This window comes from Aulonocara sp. 'chitande type north' Nkhata Bay, linkage group LG10 (assembly GCF_057382095.1).
Source record: "Aulonocara sp. 'chitande type north' Nkhata Bay isolate Kocher_YH1m ecotype deep benthic linkage group LG10, A_spYH_male_GT1.1, whole genome shotgun sequence".
Classification (NCBI taxonomy): domain Eukaryota; kingdom Metazoa; phylum Chordata; class Actinopteri; order Cichliformes; family Cichlidae; genus Aulonocara; species Aulonocara sp. 'chitande type north' Nkhata Bay.
Window position 1 is genome coordinate 12,477,961 of NC_141353.1, and position 18,734 is coordinate 12,496,694.

The window sequence follows — 18,734 nt, forward strand, 5'->3', positions numbered from 1 at the left end:
AAAACCATAGTTTATTATCATTGTAAAAGCACATGAAATGACTGAGCTGTTGCATTAAATTGAAGCTTTACAGTCATTTAATTTTAGAACTGAAGAGTTCAGCTGTCAAGTCTGTACACAAATAAAGGAATTGGTAATCTTGTGGTCGATATTTAGTCTCGTTGGTCTAATGTATGAGACCCCTTCTTGTGTATTTCACAGAATGTCATATGTTAACAGTATTTTCACTCCCACTCATAATTCCTTTAACTTCTTGAGAAAAAGTTGAGATTAGTCTCTCGTCGTTAGTGTGTAAACTTTGATAAAATGACGTTTTGGAAGAGACAGATGCCTCTCACTAATGCCATAACCTTATGCGTCCAGCTCAGCCGCCAACGGACACCTTGTGGGTGAATGACTCATGCGACCAGCTTTGAGAAAACAGCCCTAATTGATGCCCGAGGAAAGAGAACAGTTGAAAACAGTTAACTTGAAAACCTTCCCTGAGGTTTTTCCACCTGTCATCACCACAAGTTGGAGAACTTCAGTGACAATAAATGATAAATAAGCTTTTATGTAGTGCTTTTCTAGTCTAATCGACCACTCAATGTGCATGACACTACAAGCCATATTTAGATGGAAATTCATACACTCAATTCATACAATATTGCATTAAGGGCAGTCTTTGGCTTTCAGTACCTTGCCCAAGGACACTTTGATACGTTGGCTGTAGAAGCCAGGACTCAAACCACTGGCCTTTCAATTAGTAGATGACCCGATTTTTCCCTGTCTCACAGCCGGCCAAGTTCAACTCCTAATCAGGTTCCCAGCGCCAAGAGCATGAATCATAATGATTTTGGTAACTAATTTTTTTTCCCTAACAATCTGAGTCTGGCATTAAGGATGATCAAACATGTATTTGGGGTCAGAGAGTCATATTTAGTCATGACCTTTGTAATCATCTGGGCTTTTGTCTAAATTGGTCCATCCACTGTGATTATATACTTTGTTTAAAAATGGTGTTGTAAAATTGCATACTATATTACATTTTTGGGATAAATTATTAAAGTATACTTACTGAAATACAGAGGATATTGGCTGATTGGCTGACTGTGTTAACACTGAGCAGAAGAGCAAAGAGGAAATAAACGAACAGCTGTACATTCATCATCGTTGTTTGTCTGACTCTGCTGTGGTATCAGCTAACAGCCTGGTTAACAATACTCCATGCAGTCAGACTTATCATTTGTATTAACAACAATTCACTAATTGCATCCTCCCACGGAGCTAATTGATTAACCATTGTGCTGTGATCCTGTAATATCTCGAGACACTGAGAAGTCATTTCTAACGCGGGAAGAAGTTTGTAAATGGCTGTTTTTTGCATTTTAATTCTGTGTAGAAAATAATGGCTTATGGTGATAAGAGTGTGCGTGTGTGATGACAGGAAAACTGAATGTCATTTTCTGTGTTATACAAATAAAAAGCACATCCCCCTCCCCCTCCTCTTTTTATAAAGCCCCAGCTGTCAGCAGTTGTCTTTCCTTTAAGAAGGAAAGACAACAGGAAGGCTGGCGAGATATAAAAAGCGTGAATTAACCATATATTGTATTTAAGCAGTTTTTGATACCAATATTACTGTTTAACATCCAATAAAGTGAACATCCTTTGCACTCTTCCTCTAATATCAGTTGCACTGCGTCTATATTTAAGAAAGCACTCGGTTTTCTATGGAAACATATCAACATAATGACAACAATAAAATGCTTCAGCAAGCTTTCTTGAATGACGTTCATTTGGAATACTTGTGTAATGATTTTGAGGAAAGATCCATCATTGGAGCCATTTGTAAGTGATAAAAACTTGACATCCACATGGTAAGTTTAGCTGAAAAGTTGTGACGCAAGTCTTAAAGGCTTTTATGTTTTTTTGTACCACTGCAGTGGTTGAACCAGCTGCGTAAGGTCACTCAGGTGGGACTTGACGGTGTGCGGCGGATCGACTGGCACGACTACGAGGCAATAAGGAGAGATGCTGCACGCATGGGTAGGTACAAACTTTTTGCTGATGCTGCTGTTTTTCAGAACATCTGCTCTGTTTTAGCAGAAGGCCACACACACATACACTAAAACTCTAAAGTTGTGCTGCTTTTCTCTTAATTCCCTCGAAGTGGATTTCTCACTCATTCTCAGAACCAGTGCGAATCAATGCTCTAAGTGCTGTTCTGAGTTCATTATTAAACACAGTTAATCTTGTACAACAAGACCTCGAGTGGGAAACATAGATTATCATCCCTTTTGAAATCTTTTTATAGAATTACATTGTAGTTATTATGGAAGACAATTAGTTGTTTGAGCCTTGTTTGAACTACCACATTAAAGCATATAGAGAAATTAGAAATATGCAAAGTGAGTTCAGCTTTTTCAGGTACCCTTGTTTAAAGATTTAATGAGTCATTAATTTTCTCAATAGACAGTGATGCTCTTCAAACAGCTTGGAGAAAACAGCATTGATAATAAAGACAAATGTAAACATCCTAACATCTCAGATGCATCTGGTTAACCTTCAAACATCTAGTCTACAAGCTTAAAACTCATACATGCCATTGTTGATACGGTTCTAACACTGAGGAAAATGTCTATACATTCTGAAGCTTTAATGAATAGAAAATCCTTGCACTTTCATATTTTTAAGGAAAGAATGACATAAAGGTGCAATCTGATGTATAATATGGGCATGAAAAGAAAACGTGGGAGCTAGATCAGTTAAGTTCGTCCCTCAGAAAAGCACAGCATCCCTATTATCAAGTGTGTGTGATTTATTCGAGCTGGTTGGCCTACAGACATGTGGTGCTTCATATTGATCAAGAAAAGATTAATTATATCTGTTTTTTTTTTTCTTCGGTTTATGCAAAGTCAGGTATGAAATTGCAGGCTAAGAAATGTTTGCAGATATCCTTCTTCCCATCAGGGCTTTTCAGTCCCTCCTGGAGAATGATTGAGATGCTCTCAGGCTAGATGAGATAAATAATCCCCTCGGTGAGTTCTGGGTCTACCTTAGATTTTCTCTCAGCTAGGTATCCCCAGAAAACCTTCACAGGAAGGTGCTCAGGAGGCACCGTGATTAGATTAGATCTCAGTTGGTTCAGGCTGAACCAACTTTACTCTCTCTTGGTGTCTGAACTCTTCACACTATTTCTAAGGCTTAGCCCAGATGTCTTAGAGAGGAAATTTGAGATCCTGGATATCATTGTTTTGGCCACTAACCATAGCTCATTACTACATATAGTTTAAATGTAGATTTACAAAACAAAAGCTTTGCTTTTCAGCTCAACTCTCCTATAATCTTAATGACCACTACAGCGCCTGTGTCATTGCTGACACTACATCTCATGCTCCACCTTCCCATAACTCTTGAACATGACCAAAAGATCTTAAAGTCCTTGGATATACTGTACCCTAAGAAGAGATCCAACAGATGATTTTCAAACCTTTCATGTGCCTTGTTCTGCAAGCAACATTAGTGAACCCCATGAATGTCCTCTTCTTATATGTGCACAATTTAGGAGGGCACATTAAAGCTTCTTATACAATGGAAACCCTTCAGAGTGTTTGCAATCAATGCTTGACATTATTGCATTCAAGTCACTCATTCACGCTCTTTTTTTTTCAGCTCATATGTAAATTCTCAATAAATAAAGACCAATATTAAAACAGAGAATAATACACTTCCAATTTTCTTCCATCTATTTCTTCTTTTTGCTTCTTCTCCTTAGCGCAGACCCATGATCAGCTGAGTGACTGTATTTGCTAACATAATGAAAGTAATGAAAACGATAAATCTGATGCCAGAAAGACCACACAAAACAACCCCCCAAAAAATATTAAAAAATAATTTGTCTCTGTGTGGTTTGTATTTGCCTGAGGAAGGCTAGAAATCCCAATTTCAAAGATCTTTCTAATAACCGGGAAAAGTACAGAACTAGGTAGAAGAGGGTTTATCGCTGAAATGAGCCATTAAAGTGAGGAGTTATTTTCCACAGTTGTTACCTTCAGGAATATAGACAGATCATTTCTGCCTAATGGAACAAGGCAGTTCAGTTTAATTTGTTGCTCTTCTCTGACTATAGAGCGTCTGTGCGCCTGTGTGTATATTTTTGTGGAGAGCATTGATAAGTGGCTAATGAAACAAGCAGCACAGTGTAATTTGATGCACTTTTGATATGAGCTTAAGCTTCACAATGTTTGTGCATTGATAAAGATTACAGAATACGATTAGGCACACAAGTATGTGTTCATGTCAAACATCTGAACTATGTGCTGAATATATGTATTATATAGTTACTGTACAAACACTTGATGTGTCATACTCTAAACAATTAACTGATTAGCTGATATTGACAGCTTGTTGCACCTTGTTAACACAACAGCCATGAACTAATTATATTCAAATTGAAGACTATTACGTGGGAACACACAAGGCGAAAATATGCATTTTTCTCATACTTTGGAAATTCTTTAAATTATAAACAATGAAATATGAGGAGAGTGTCCACGTCTGGAAATGATTCAGCAAGTTAGAGTTGCATTTTTCTTTGCAGACCCAAGTTATGCTGAATAAATGTCGGCTACGTGCTTCTTCACTCACTTCACTCAAGGTGCTAACATCATCAGTACGAATAATTAGCCACTCATTAATTAGGTGCAACAGAACAAATGTCATCCCCATTTCTACCATTTAATTGAATTTAAATGAATTTAAATTGAATTGAAGCAATCCAAACTCCTTGCTCTCCAAACAACTTTAGCTAAAACTATTTTTTCAAACTTGATGAGGAGTAGATGGAAAGCCTAATGCAATATGACTGTAGATACTGTTGGATCTCAGTGGATTTCTGCTGAATATGATGCTTTCTGAGGCTGAATCTGTATTTTTTTTTCCTGTTTGACTTTTGTGCCGATGTTCTTTCTTCTTTTGTTTACTTTGCAAACATTATGCCTTGGGCATATAATATGGTGAATATGATATAGTAAACCTTATCACTGCTGTACAGATGACATTCAGAAAATACTGTACATTTCTTTATGTTTGGATGGCAGATAATTTCTACAGTTTTATTTAGGTAGTTCTGCCACTTTAGTCCCCAAAATGCAAGAAAGTATTTTCTGCAGAAAGATACGAATAGACACTGCAGAATATTTCTCATGTGTGTTTTTGGTTTGTTTTTTGTTTTTTTAATTATGCAGGATTGCTGAGCCTGGTTTGAGTATATTTCAGGCTAAGACGAATGCAATGATTATGCTTACCATTTATTTATATTTTGATGACTGTAATTCTGAATTCACTTGTACCAAATCATTTTTTAAATGTAGCTGCTAGGTTCTTTGTGTGGGCTTAAGCTTTAGCACATCTTGCTGTCTTCCCATCAATATTAAAAATTTAGTTCAAGTTTTAATACTTTGCAAAGTGTTAAACACTTTGATTTTACCTTCATGTCTGATATTAATCTACTTTCTTTAATACACAAATATATACTTGTTTGTCCTAGTTGTTCAACAACATAAATGATAACACTGACATAGACAGACATTATTGTTACAAGCTGGAAAATCAAGTGTTGAAAAAAAATTACAAGTGTGTGTGTGTATATATACATATATGTTTGTTATTCAAATGATTTGAATAACCAAGAAACAGGGAAAAAAAACCTCCTTTAAAGCCAAAGAAACAACACAGTTCTGGTTATCTATTAAGAATATCTTTCAGAGTTGCGTACCTCATATATATTAATAAATAGACCTTATAGATCTCAATCCTATAGTGATGTATATTCTTCAAATATAAACCTTGACAACTTAAATTTTGGAAGTACTTAAACGACCACTTGAGGCTAGCTGCAAAAGTAAGTCCAGTCTTAGAGAACCATATATTAAAATGCTGAACTTGAAAGCAGAAATAAACATGTTTACAGCCTAGTTAGATCTTATAAAAGGTGATTTTGATTGTTAGAAAAAATCTCCCCTTTTTATGTCAACTGTGCATGATATTTTAACCTCCTAGGACCTGGCGTCCACATATGTGGACATCACATTTTGGGTTATTTAGACCAAAATACTCAATTTTGCTCTACAAGGGCCTGATATCCACTTACGAGGACATTATACTGCTACTGTTCTATCGAAATTTTAAACGAATATCCTCATATGTAGCTCTCATTTTTCTTAGAAACAAAAATTAGGTAAAAAAAAAATCTGGTAATGCTTTGTTTTTACATTCATCAGGTCCCAATCAGCCCAAATATCAAAGAGAAATTAAAAGTGCATGCCGTGGAAGAGTTCGGGTCTTAGGAGGTTAAAAAAAACAACTTATCCTTTAAAATGAAAAGTTATGACTTGGACATGGACACTTTGAGTGACAGGTATGTGCTGAATTGGTTGCTAACTGTTTGAGAGGTTTCATGTTCGAGGTACCGAGTTGGACTTCTCTTCTGTGTTTGTGGTGTTTTCGTTTTTAATGTGTTATTTTTTTCTTCTCTTTATTTGTTGACCTATACATGTGTTTGATAGGTAATGGTGAGCAGGGGAAGCCGTTCCCTCTGACAGAAAATGACAGAGTCGACCAAGCCTACAGGGAAAACGGCTTCAACATTTATGTCAGCGACCGAATCTCTCTCAACCGCTCTCTCCCTGACATCCGCCATGAAAAGTGAGTTGCGTGTCTGTGTGTGTCTGTGTGCACTTCAGGTAAATGGATGCACTCCAAAGCCAGAAATCGAATCTTCTGAGTTTTTATTGAATACTTTGGATTTCTGATGTAGTCATCCTCTCCATTCAAATGTTGTTTTTCCATGAATGTCCATTTCTTTTAGACTGGGTTCTGAAAATAAGCAAAAGCAAGCAATATTTTCTTTTAGAATTGAAGGCTAAATTGTTCAGAGTTAAATCAGCATGTGTGCCCTCATTACTCACCTTGTGGGCCTCTTGTATCAAATCTACAATGAAACTTTGGAAAATGAGGAACAATTTTGAACATAATGTGTTTTTTCCTCCATTTTTATAATGCCTTCAAGTCCAAGAGGAGCCTGAAAATGATTATGTGTTACTGACATGCATGTCTACGATTAGATATGACAGATGCCACTGCATGGATTATTTGAACTGGTGTCTCGCCAGAAGTGTTTATAAGAAGCCAACATTTTGACCTATTTAATAAAGCCCAAAGAATCAATTCATCTTCTCAGGAACAGCAGGTCACAGGGAGCATGTTTGGTTTAGTGTTTGTCAGGGATTACTTCTGGGGCTTTGGTACACCAAGAAAAAAGTGGAATTTAAAAAAAGAGAGAGAAAGAAACAAGAACCTGTCCAGACTCCTGTGAACTGTGTGCTTCCTTCAAGCATAGACTGGCATTGTGAAAGACCTTTAATCACAGCTTTGCTTTTACCTGACGAGAACTTTCCACTGACTCTTGACCCTTCCTCCTCCTTCATGTGGAAAGCAGCTTTGAAAGGAAGCTTTCAAAGCTGCTTTCCACAAGGACTGTTTCTTTCTTTTAGTGTTTGTAGAAGCCGTTCTTTCCTTGACCTGCCACATCTCTTGTGATGACCTGTGTTTTCCTGCTTATACTAAACGTGAATCTATCATCACAAAACATCCCCGCATAGTAAGCTAATTTCTTATGCAAGTATGCACTTTATTTCCAAATCCAACTGGTGTGGATCTACACAAAGAAAGAACGAGTAAAGGTACACCTTACACAGGTACTTATTCTGTATTCTGAGCGACCACATTTAGTCTGATACTATTCACAGTTACTTTCATACCTATGAACACTCTCTTCCGATTTGAAATCACTATGTTTGAAGTGTGTTTAGATTTAGGAAGGTCATAAAAACTTCAGGTGTTTACATGACAGCTGCTGCAGTCATCTTGGTTTCGTGGGGCTGTAATTGAATTATTAGCATGGTAATATCTTAAATGAAGGAGTGTCATTGATTACTGGTGTTGCTCCAACTGGCTGCCATCATTCATCACTCCTGTGTGACCAATCAGACAGACACACCTGTACCCAACCCCTCCACCTGGTCTGCCCTATAGGCACCGTCTGCCTCTTAGTGATTGGCATGTTGTCACTGCCCCAGAGTCACCCAGTCCCAGACCTGAGACTGACACATTCGATTTCTGCACACTGAAAAGATTTAATTGAAGCACACACTTACTCCTTCCCCTTGTGGAATTGGACAAGGTTTGTTAAGATTCGTCGGCCAGCTGCCTGTCGATCAGTCAGCCTGCCTGTCTCCCAGTGTTCTTATTTGAATGAATAACACGCAGGCTGATGTTCAACACAGACATTGATCGACTGACACAGTTCACTACACACTTACACTTTCTCTCTGTCAGAGCAGGAATATAACTGTCCTCTTATGATTAACACCTCTGCAGGGGTCCTGCCTCTTGCTGCGATGCTAATGCACAAGATGGAAGCTGCAGCCCATCGTCAGAGCACATGTTGCCAGCTGATAACTGCTCTAAGTTCAACTGTCCCTGATACAGGAGGAACGTGTCGGTGACATTCTTGACACGAGTAATTAAGTATGTATTTAGCAGCATATCTGAAGGTCTTTGCTTTAGAAAATGTCACAAAGCTGTCATCCTAGCTCCAGTTTATTCTCTTTGATCACATGACTACCTTGGAACACATGACAACCATGTAAATATACATGATGAGAACAAATTTGTAACCTTTTTTTATGCAACTCTCAATTAAAGATTAGATCATTGGCTTTAACCAAAAAGCTTCAAAAACAATTGATCTAAAATGATGGTTGCACTTTTAAAACATCATGAAAGTAAATGTGAAAAAATGAATATAACACTACAATCTCTGATGTAAAGTCCACAATACCTCCTGAAGACCAACAGCAGACCAAATTTTCGATGTTTGTAAATCTGAGCTGATGAAAGAAGCTCTTATTGGATGGATGAAGTTTAACAGTAGAGACATGAAATTTACTTTGAAGTTTCTCTGTCAAAAAAAAGAAGAAGAACACAAAATAAACATGTGAATATAGTCAGATTCGCTCAGCCGGTCACTTTTGTGAGGCTCCGGCTTCATCACAATCTATTAGATGTAACTAACTTAAAGCGTTCCTGTCACAGTGCCTAACTATTGTACTTGCACAGTCACTGCTTGGTATGTTAAAGGAAAGGTTTCTAGTTCTTAATGCTTCTGTTTCACTGACTAAACAAGGCTGGTAAAATTACTGACAGGCAGTGGAACACAGCCTTGTTTTTCCCTATTCATACTGTGTGTTCCACATGATATGACTTTAGGTCTTTTGTTTCCCTTTTCTTTCAAAGACTAAAACCTGTTAAACTCAGCAGTTAAAGTATTCCAAAAGAAAAACTCAAAATTAAGATTAGTTTTGTAACAATATAGACTGATGTCTCATTTTTCTGTTAAATGTAAAAGAATTTAGACACTTTTATTTCACTTCAATGTTTAATTAAATAGTGCTGAAAGTTCTACAGTGTTTTTGATAAGGCCAAAGCCTATTAACATCCCCTTAGTGATCATGATCATGACCATAAAAACTAATTTGTCTTTGAAAGCATGATAAGGACTTGTTTGATAGTTCTCACTGGATTGACTAATACTTCGAACAATGAGAAAGCGAAAGGAACTCAGTGAAGATCTAAGAAGGAGAATTGTGAATTTACATGAGGTTGGAAGGTCTTTTCAAGACATTTTTAAACAACTGCTGATTCCAAGCTCATCAGTTCAAACAACTGATGAGTACAGGTTACAGGTTATGTGGATGTGTCACTATGTCTGGGAAGACTTCCAGAACTCTGCAAATTGTCACCCAGTAGTGCTGGTACATTGCATAAATGGAATAATAAATGACTGCCTTCAAATTCTTGCAGGCTAGCATTACACTTCTAGAATGCTCTTCTCAAAGCTCCAACCTCAAATTTAAATAATCTACCAATTCTGAAAAGAAGAGTGGCCAAATATTCAGACAGAATTATGCCAGCTTGTTGATGGCTAGCAAAAATGTCGGGTTTTGGACAAAACTTGCCTCCTTACTAAGGGACATTCAACCATAAAAGAGGTCTCGGATGTTGTTCCTGGGATCTGCTGGAGCCACTCGTCTAGCTTTGCGGTCACTCCATAGAGTGCTTTGATACCACTGGGACCACTGTTACCTTCGCCCTCCACATCTTCTCGAGCTCTTCTCTGAGCCCTTGGTACTTTTCCAGCTTTTCGTGTTCCTTCTTCCTGATGTTGCTGTTTTTCGGTATTGCTACGTCTATCACTGTGGTCGTCTTCGTCTGCTTGTCCACCACTACTATGTCTGGAGTGTATTGGAAAGCAGTCCTTGAAATTGTTTTCTGCTGTTCTTTGTTTTCTTCTTACTAAGAGGTGAACAAATGCAATTGTCTCTGTAATAGCAGATGATAGAAAGGGAATTGAGTTGAGCTTTCAGAGAAAATTGCACCTGTATTTCAGTGAAATGAGTAGAGCTGCCATCTGCTCACCATGCCCATACACACTCATTTGAGTGCTGATATATATACATGTTCTTTGTGACCTGAGATGTACTGAAGAGACAAGTGTGCAAGAAAAAGAAAAAGAAAAAACAGAATGATTCCAGGCAGTATGCAGGATATGAATAAGATGCTCTTGTCCTTTCTTGAATACGCTGTGTTTATATATGTATTTGCAAGTGTGCTACATCTATTTCTATTTTGTCTGTGTACGTGTGTGTGTGTCTAGCTGCAGACAGAAGCTGTATGCAGAAAAGCTTCCCAACACCAGTATCATCATCCCTTTCCACAATGAGGGCTGGTCATCTCTGCTAAGGACTGTTCACAGTGTGCTCAACCGCTCTCCCCCGCAGCTCATCACAGAGGTCATACTGGTGGATGACTTCAGTGACAAAGGTAGTGAGAGTTTCTCTAAACTCTGAAAGGTTACAAAGAACACTAAGCTGTAAAAGCCCGATATACCGTGCTGTGGGAAAGGATTTGCCCTCTTTCTGACTTTGTTTCTTACATATTTCTCACACGTGCAGTAAATGCAGTATTTTAATGAAGGTTTCATTTTCTTTTAGAGAAAAAAAGCTCTAGAAACCTGCCTGGTGCCACATGGAAAAAATAATAGAAAACCCGGAAATATTTCTAGAACTGAAGAGAAAAATCTGTCTATGAAAAGATGTCTGTAAAAGTTGCTAATCTGGTAAAAAGCCTACCCTCAATCTTACTTGTCTGCATGGGAATGAAACATGGAACTTGGGAGTTTACATACAATCTTTCACCTTTTTTAACACATGAATGGGAGTATCGAGTCGAGATGTTGTCCCCAGTTCCTTTTTCTAGACTATATGTAACAGATACTTTCTTATAACTTTTCTGTATTTTTGGTCAGAGTGTGCACACCAACTAGCCTTCTTTGAAAGGCCAGATGATAAAGATGATAAAGCAGATGATAAAGATGCTGGTTAGATGAGATGGTTAGAGATCACGATATCCCTCAACTGTCTGAAATGTTATGTTTTCACATATTTCTCAGATAATATCCTGAAGATTTTAAGGCTGCAAAGCAGCTTCCTTGAGCAAGACACTCCATCTTAAAGATCAACCAAACAGTGTTTTGGTATTTGTTCTACTGTCATAACTCTACCTCAGTTATGCATTGATGTAGTTCCCAGCAAATACCGAATAGTTCCTGTTCCTAATGAACATCTGTTCACCCGTACAACATAAGGTTAACACATGATTGTGATTACATTCTTATAGAATGTCTTCATTTAAACTTATAATTGGCATAGGATTAGCAGTATACATTTGGCTTTGAATGTTTCTTCAACAGCTATTTGCGGTAAATGTGTTCTGCTTATCATCGCATAGATTAAGGTGTCTGTGTGTGTGTCTGTGTATGCATTTCTGTGTGTTTCCTCTCACTCTTTCATCAGGCCTTTTAAAGTGTTTAACTCCTTGTTAATTAGCGCTCTTTGTCACGGTCCTTCGTCGAAGGATGTGTTTACCTCTCGTCTCCACGGTAATGAGATGTTCTGCTGCCTCAGACTCATTTAAAGGTTACCACCCATCAGAGCTCCGAGACTAAACCCTCCTCCTGCTGCTGCCAAGTGGAGTGGAAACAATAACGATTTCAATGTTCACGTTTCTGGACGCTTAAGTCATTTCAATCAAAAGTGTTATTGTGCTCAAATATTTGTATAGGTAAATTAAATGTTGAGTGGATTTCAAGCCTTCGAGTTTTCCAAAAGATGACACATAATTAGAACCATTCAAAATCATCAGTAGTCCTAATTTCAGTTTGGCAGGAACATGTTTTTTCAAACAAAATCAAGATGTCCTCATAAATAATGCAACACACATATTTGTGATTGCGCTGTTTCCTTGTAACCTAAGAAGCCAGAGCAGCTGAACATCCAAAAAGCAAACAGAAACTGAAATCACTCCATTTTCAGGGTCAAGCTACCCACAAGACGCTCCACGAGGTCCTCTGTCAAGGCCCTGTGGTTTTATTATTTATTTATTTATTTTTGGTGTAGTCTGGCTAATCAATGTTACAGATGCGCAGCTGTACAAACTCCATTGTGTATAAAGCTATTGATGGATCAGTATCCATTTGTTTTGATACATGTTGAAGTTGTGTTCCAAAACAAATGGCTAAACAATAAAAACCATACTGGTGTTTTGTTGTGATACAGCTATTCAGAAAAAAAGATATGATAAGATAATTTTTTTTTGAATAAGTGAAGCAGTACATTAAGACTGTCTCTTAGAAGCCCTTGTAAATTGGTTTTTAATTTTAAATTGACTTATAACAATCCAGTGAAGTAAACTTTGAAGTAAAAGATGTAATAGATACATACAAAACATAGAATAGCTAAGACCTTAAATGTGTCCTATATCATTCCCCTCACACAACCTGACAGGTGGGAAGCAAAAAAAATTTAGTTTTGTGAAGGGAAAAAAATGGGATGGGTGTGAGCACTCATGTCATCAGGATTGATGGGAAAACATTACACAGCCACGGGGAAGGGTTTTAACCTCTGCAGACCGTCTGCTCTGACGTTCCTTCTAACCACTACTGTCATTTGATGAAAGAAATGAGTTTGGCAGCAATTAAGGCTTAAGAGGCATGAGGCCAAAGTGAACTTCAGTTGCTTCAGGTTTCTGGTTGAGTAGTGTTACAATGTCAAAGAGAGTAATCCTGGACCGATTCTGTGCACACATGAAACGGTGTCAAGCTTTAAACCCTCGTATACAAAAAAATATATATGGAGAGGAGGAAGAGGAAAAGTCATTTAGTCTGAAGTAAGTGTGGTTCAGACTTATAAGGTAGTTATTAATTTCTGGTTCACACATTAATTTTATGAAGCTCAAAAATAACTCAAACTAAAAATGGAGGATGAATCAATGATACCCACGTCAGGTGTTTTGTAATCGCATGTGTATGGATGAATGTCAATTGATTATTGTTAAAGTGAGTATAAAGTAAGTTTGAGGATTTGTGTGGTAAACATGGCACTTAAAAATAAGAGAAAGTGTTCCTAAAGAAGGCACAAACAAAATAAATGAATAAAAAATGAAAAGTGTGAGTCAAATCACAGTCCGGGGTGTGTGATACCTGTTCACATCAAACTCCCCACGCAAGGTTTGCTCATTTTATATTCTTTTTTTATTCACCAACTTAAGTGTGGTAAAATTAAAAAAGCAATTATTGAACAAGGTTAAAATGATGTTCAAATCCTTCCCATCACGTTTGGGTCATAGGCTACAACAACACACACATACATAATTTATGATTTTGTTGAGTGGGAGGAAAGGATGTGGAAGTTATTCTCCGATCACCAATTTTCATCTGAATGAAGGAATAAAACAGTTCAGCTCTGTCCACTTGTTGGTTAACAATGATAATTTTAGTAATAATACACATTTAAAAATAATCATAACAATTATCTAAAAACTGAAACTATTTTTGGTAGCAGTTTGCAAAAATTAGGTTGAGCTACTTTAAGGGTTTTTAGCCGGTTTAATGAGGTTGTATATAGCACAAGTATGACTTTAAGACGCGTAGAAAGGCAAAGTTAACTCATCCTTATAGCTTTTTTTTTTCGGCTTCCTGTTTTGAAAATTGATAGGAAATACAAGGGGATCTAATTCTCATTCACCAAATAGTAGCCAATCAGTCTGCATGAAGGTATAAAATACACACTCACAAACAGATGGTATGAAACCCTCCAGGTGAGTTCTGTTGATGCCGAGTTACCTCTCTATGCTTAACGGCAGCTACAGAGCCTGCAGTCATACTAATGTGGTTACTTCAGTCTGTACCAGCATTTCTTGTAACAGTTATCCTGAGGCAAATTAAAACATGAGGAGGCAGTTATTTTTAACACTTTGAAGTTTGCCTGCAAGGTGTGTAAGATTACACATGTTGTAATTATAGAAATGACCCCCAGTTTATATTAATGCAATCATTAAAGGATCTCCCTCAGCCTTATTTTCCACATGAGATTATCGCTCTCTTATCAGTCTGCTGCAGATGTTTGTAGTTGTTTACAGTCTTCCAAGTCACTTTTGCGTTGACCAGTTTTCAAATATGAGTGGTAAGCTCATATTTTATATATGTATATAATTTGAAGAAACTAGAAGTAAAAGGTAAAAGAATTCGTGGTCATATAATTGAAATCCAGCAAAGAACAAGTAGTTCCCAGTAGTCCAGTTCCTTGGAATTGTGAGCCTGCTTGCCTTTCAATCCCACTTATTGGTTCTTGCACTTGGGCTACAATCATCTGATTTCAGTTTGTGTATCAGAGGAGGAAAATCCAGTTGTTAAATGAAGACGTAAAATCCCTGCTTCTGGGGCCAAACTACACTGCATTCATTAGGGATTAAGGATGTTGTCTTTTTAACGTGTTTTAACGCTTGTATCTTGTTCTATTTAATCTGAACAAGGCCCTAAAAGTAGTCAGTGATCACTGTTGGCCTCTCTGGGTTTTTATTATCATCACTATCAATTTGAAGTACGTTTTAAAGCCCAGTTTTTAGTTACTTCTACAAAGTAACTACAGCCCATCTGCTCATGGTTTGCCAGACATTAAATATTTGAACTGGTCAGAAAGGAATCATTCTGAGGCTAGCAAGGATTTGAATGGATACATGAAGCTGAGGATCAGGAGTTTTTCATAGCATGTAATTCAAACCATGCAGCAGTATATTAATGTATTGTGGATGGACTATTTCAGTTCTCCTGACTGAAATTTGGTGTGTTTTCAGCATCTTTTTCCTGCCATGCGAACCATGCAATTGCATTTAATCATAGCTCAAAAAAGTTAGCATTCATCCTCTAGCTTCACTATGCTAATGTGTTTATTATATTATCCTAACTCGCCACCACTTTACACACCCTTATTATTAGCTAGCCTAACTTCAGTAACCCTACAAACATCACTGTTGCTTAGTTTTCTGTCTTCATTTATGTCCAAAGTGATAGCAGAGCTGTACGTTTTAGTTTTCACAAATCCCTCAGTCAGAAGTTGTATATCATCTTTAGATGGAAACTAATAAGCTAAATCGTTAAACTTCATAAATTTTCATGGATGCCTGGATGTTAAAACTTTATTGTTACACTTGGTAGAGCAACCGCAGTGATCAATATATTAAAGATGAAAGAATTCAGAGGTTTTTTGTTTTTTTTTTCTGTCTCAGTGATCGCGTAGTGTTTGAGTTTGGGAATTGAAGAGGAGTTTGGACCCAGAAGTGATGTTAGACTTAAGTGCTGGACAGCGTGGAGATCAACATTACTTTTATTTTAATTGCACAAAAAGAAGAGAATGCAAACAGTTGCACAACAGTTAGAGTTACACAACTTCTGTTCCCTGTAAGCACCATCACAAACATGCTAAGGTAGCTAGAAAGCATGCTAAGCTAGCCAAGAACCCAGAGTGACAAAGCTGAGTGAATGCTGAGTGAAGCCCAACAGCCAGACACTTAACGTCAACAAGTAACAAACTGATGAGCAGTCAGGCTGCAGGCTCCATTTCTACCTGTTCATGTTTCTATAGTAGAATCACTGTGGTGAATCGCTTTGAAGTCTCTTTGTGCTAGTTTTCATCTTTGCTTTGTGCTGTCGGTTTTGTGTAATACAGAAACTGAGAAAAATCATATATGTGTCCTCATTAGAATAAGGATTTTTACTTGTGTGTAGGAACATAGCCTATAGGTTTATATTGTTAAATGGTAATTATAAGGCAGTTTGTTGAGGTCATTTTACAGAGTAAGTAATTTAGTGAATAGTATAAAGAATTAGCTTATCCTGAGAGTAATTAAATACCCAAATGTATTACTTTTAAAACAAGTGTTCTGTGTAATATATGTAATAATTACTTTTTTGAGTAATGATATTGGGATAACATTTTGCTATGAGGCACTACAAGATATGACAGAGCCTCATCATTCACCAGTTTCATTTTTAATTCTGCCTTTTATAGTAGATAGAACAAATATAATCTCATTCCAGGCTCAGTATTCTCATTCCAGCATTGTCAGGAAAACTGATAAATTGCAATGGTCCACCCTAATCTAATCACTAAACAGCATATGACATCAAAATAGCTTATGGACTATTAACACTGTGAAATTTTTCCATTTAGAGTTATAAAGGATAAAAGAAGACCTCCAAGCAACTCTCACGAGTTGTGCACTAACGCCAGCATTAGCTGCCATCTGTTTCATGGCACAATAACTTCTTTTTGTCAGGTGGCATTTATGTTGGAGAGGTATCATAGCAACAAGAGCTCCAGTGGTATGGTTAGAAATTGGGTGTGAGGGTGAAGGAAAGCACCATTTCACTTTTTTGAAACTGCCAAAACTTAACTGCCTTCCAAGGAAAAGGTAAATTTCCATGAAATAACCCCCTGCTATCAAATAGCAGTGAAAACATCAAGAGGCAGCACCTTCATTTTCTTTTTATTCCCTTAATTTCCGCCCTGAAGCAGATTTTGTGCTAAAGCATATGTTACCTTCCTTGTATATGGCCTTACCCATTGTGAGGGAGCCAACCTCCAGTCTCTCCTCTCTTGAATTTCTTATTTTTAATTTAATTTAATTTAATTTTTTATTTAATTTTTTTATATCTATTTTTTACATTTCTTCAGATTTCAGTTGAGGACAGGGCAAAAATGACCCCCCCGCAAATCAACCTCTGCCTCTCTCAACCTCTCATTGTTACCAGTCCAGTATATCCAGTCCAGTCCAGTAATTGTATAAAATGTGACTAAAATAAAAAAAAATGCAGTAATTTGCAGAGCATATAAATATTCATCTAAAAGATCATCTTTGACAGGCAGATTTTCTCTGAAGAAAAGATGTGCGGAAGTTCACCAATCTGCATGTGCACCCAAACAATGTTAAAGGATATCTGAATAATGTCCTTCAATGTAAAATTGTGAAGAGTCTGAGAATCTGGAGAAATATCTGCACACAAGGGTCAAGGCCAGAAATCAAAATCGGATGCCCGGGATCGTCAGGCCCTCAGTCGGCACTGATTTTTTTGGGGGTATTTTTGTTTTGCTTTAGTATAAGCTCTGCTTATTTCATCAGGACAATGCTAATCCACAAAAAATACTAGACTACAACAGAGCACAAAAACTTACCTAGAATAGGTCCACATGTGGCTCATGTCTGGGATTAAGTAACCACACCTAAGTAACCAAAGGGTGGTGGCTAAGGCTAAAAGCTAATCAACATAAAAAGTCCATATAGTTACATTATCATTAGAAGTACTGAGTCAGATGGATTCCGACATGATTATTTCAACATTGGAAATCGATTCAATTCTCCAACTGTAACAAAGTTCAACAGTTTCACCTCTGCTGTGTAAAGATGGTTTCACTCAGTAAAAGGTTGAATTATGTCGCTTGCAGCTTAGCATTTGCGGTTGAGCATGAGCGATGAATGCTGCTGGTGGAGCCCAAGTCATTTCACGGATTTATGGCCAGACATGGCAGGGAAAGTAGCTGTAACTTGTCTCTCTCTCTCCCTCTTTTTCTCTCTCATTTTCTCTCTCTCTCTCTCTCTCTCACACTCACACTCACACACACACACACACACACACACACACACACACACACACACACACACACACACACACACACATGCAGAGAAGAACAAAGAGCTGCCTCCGTTCTCCTCAGATCAAGGAAGAGAATCTATGGAAGACAAAGAGAGGAAATGCATGTACAGTATGTCTGCTATATGTAAGCATTACAATGTAGAGCTGTTAGATCAAATCAACAAAGCTCCTAAATCTGTCTTTATTTCCAACTGTAGTCACCATTACAGCCTAAGGGTCAAGCCCCACCTCTGCTTTTCATTCTTGGACTCTTCATTTGGCTTTCTAAAGCTTTCTAAAAAGACAGATTGCATTTGTTAGGGCTAGGTTCTATTTTTATGTTTGTTTTTGTAAGTGAAGCAAAAATTATATCTCTTTATAATTTGCATAGTCATTTTTGAGAGCATAATTACTTCAGTCAGAAATAACAGGCCCGAGATGTTTCAAATTGTTAGAGAGGTGAAATGAATCTTTCGTGGAGAGTTCATCAGATATACAGGAGACATCTATCTCCAGATACACATAGATTTTTGATGAATATAAATGCAGACTATATCGATCATCTTTACACATGCCACACTGTTCTGATTAAGTGGATGTGCATCAA

The 18,734-nt window shown here is 37.4% G+C and overlaps 1 protein-coding gene across 1 annotated transcript in view; it reads left to right on the forward strand.

Moving 5' to 3' along the window:
• Positions 1–18,734, forward strand: part of LOC147320352 (polypeptide N-acetylgalactosaminyltransferase 10-like) — an 88,856-nt gene that overhangs the window by 21,998 nt on the left and 48,124 nt on the right. The window contains exons 2-4 of the mRNA XM_086308264.1: positions 1,923–2,025; positions 6,546–6,684; positions 10,757–10,923. Coding sequence (XP_086164390.1) covers positions 1,923–2,025; positions 6,546–6,684; positions 10,757–10,923 — 409 coding nt within the window. The remainder of the gene's footprint in view (positions 1–1,922; positions 2,026–6,545; positions 6,685–10,756; positions 10,924–18,734) is intronic.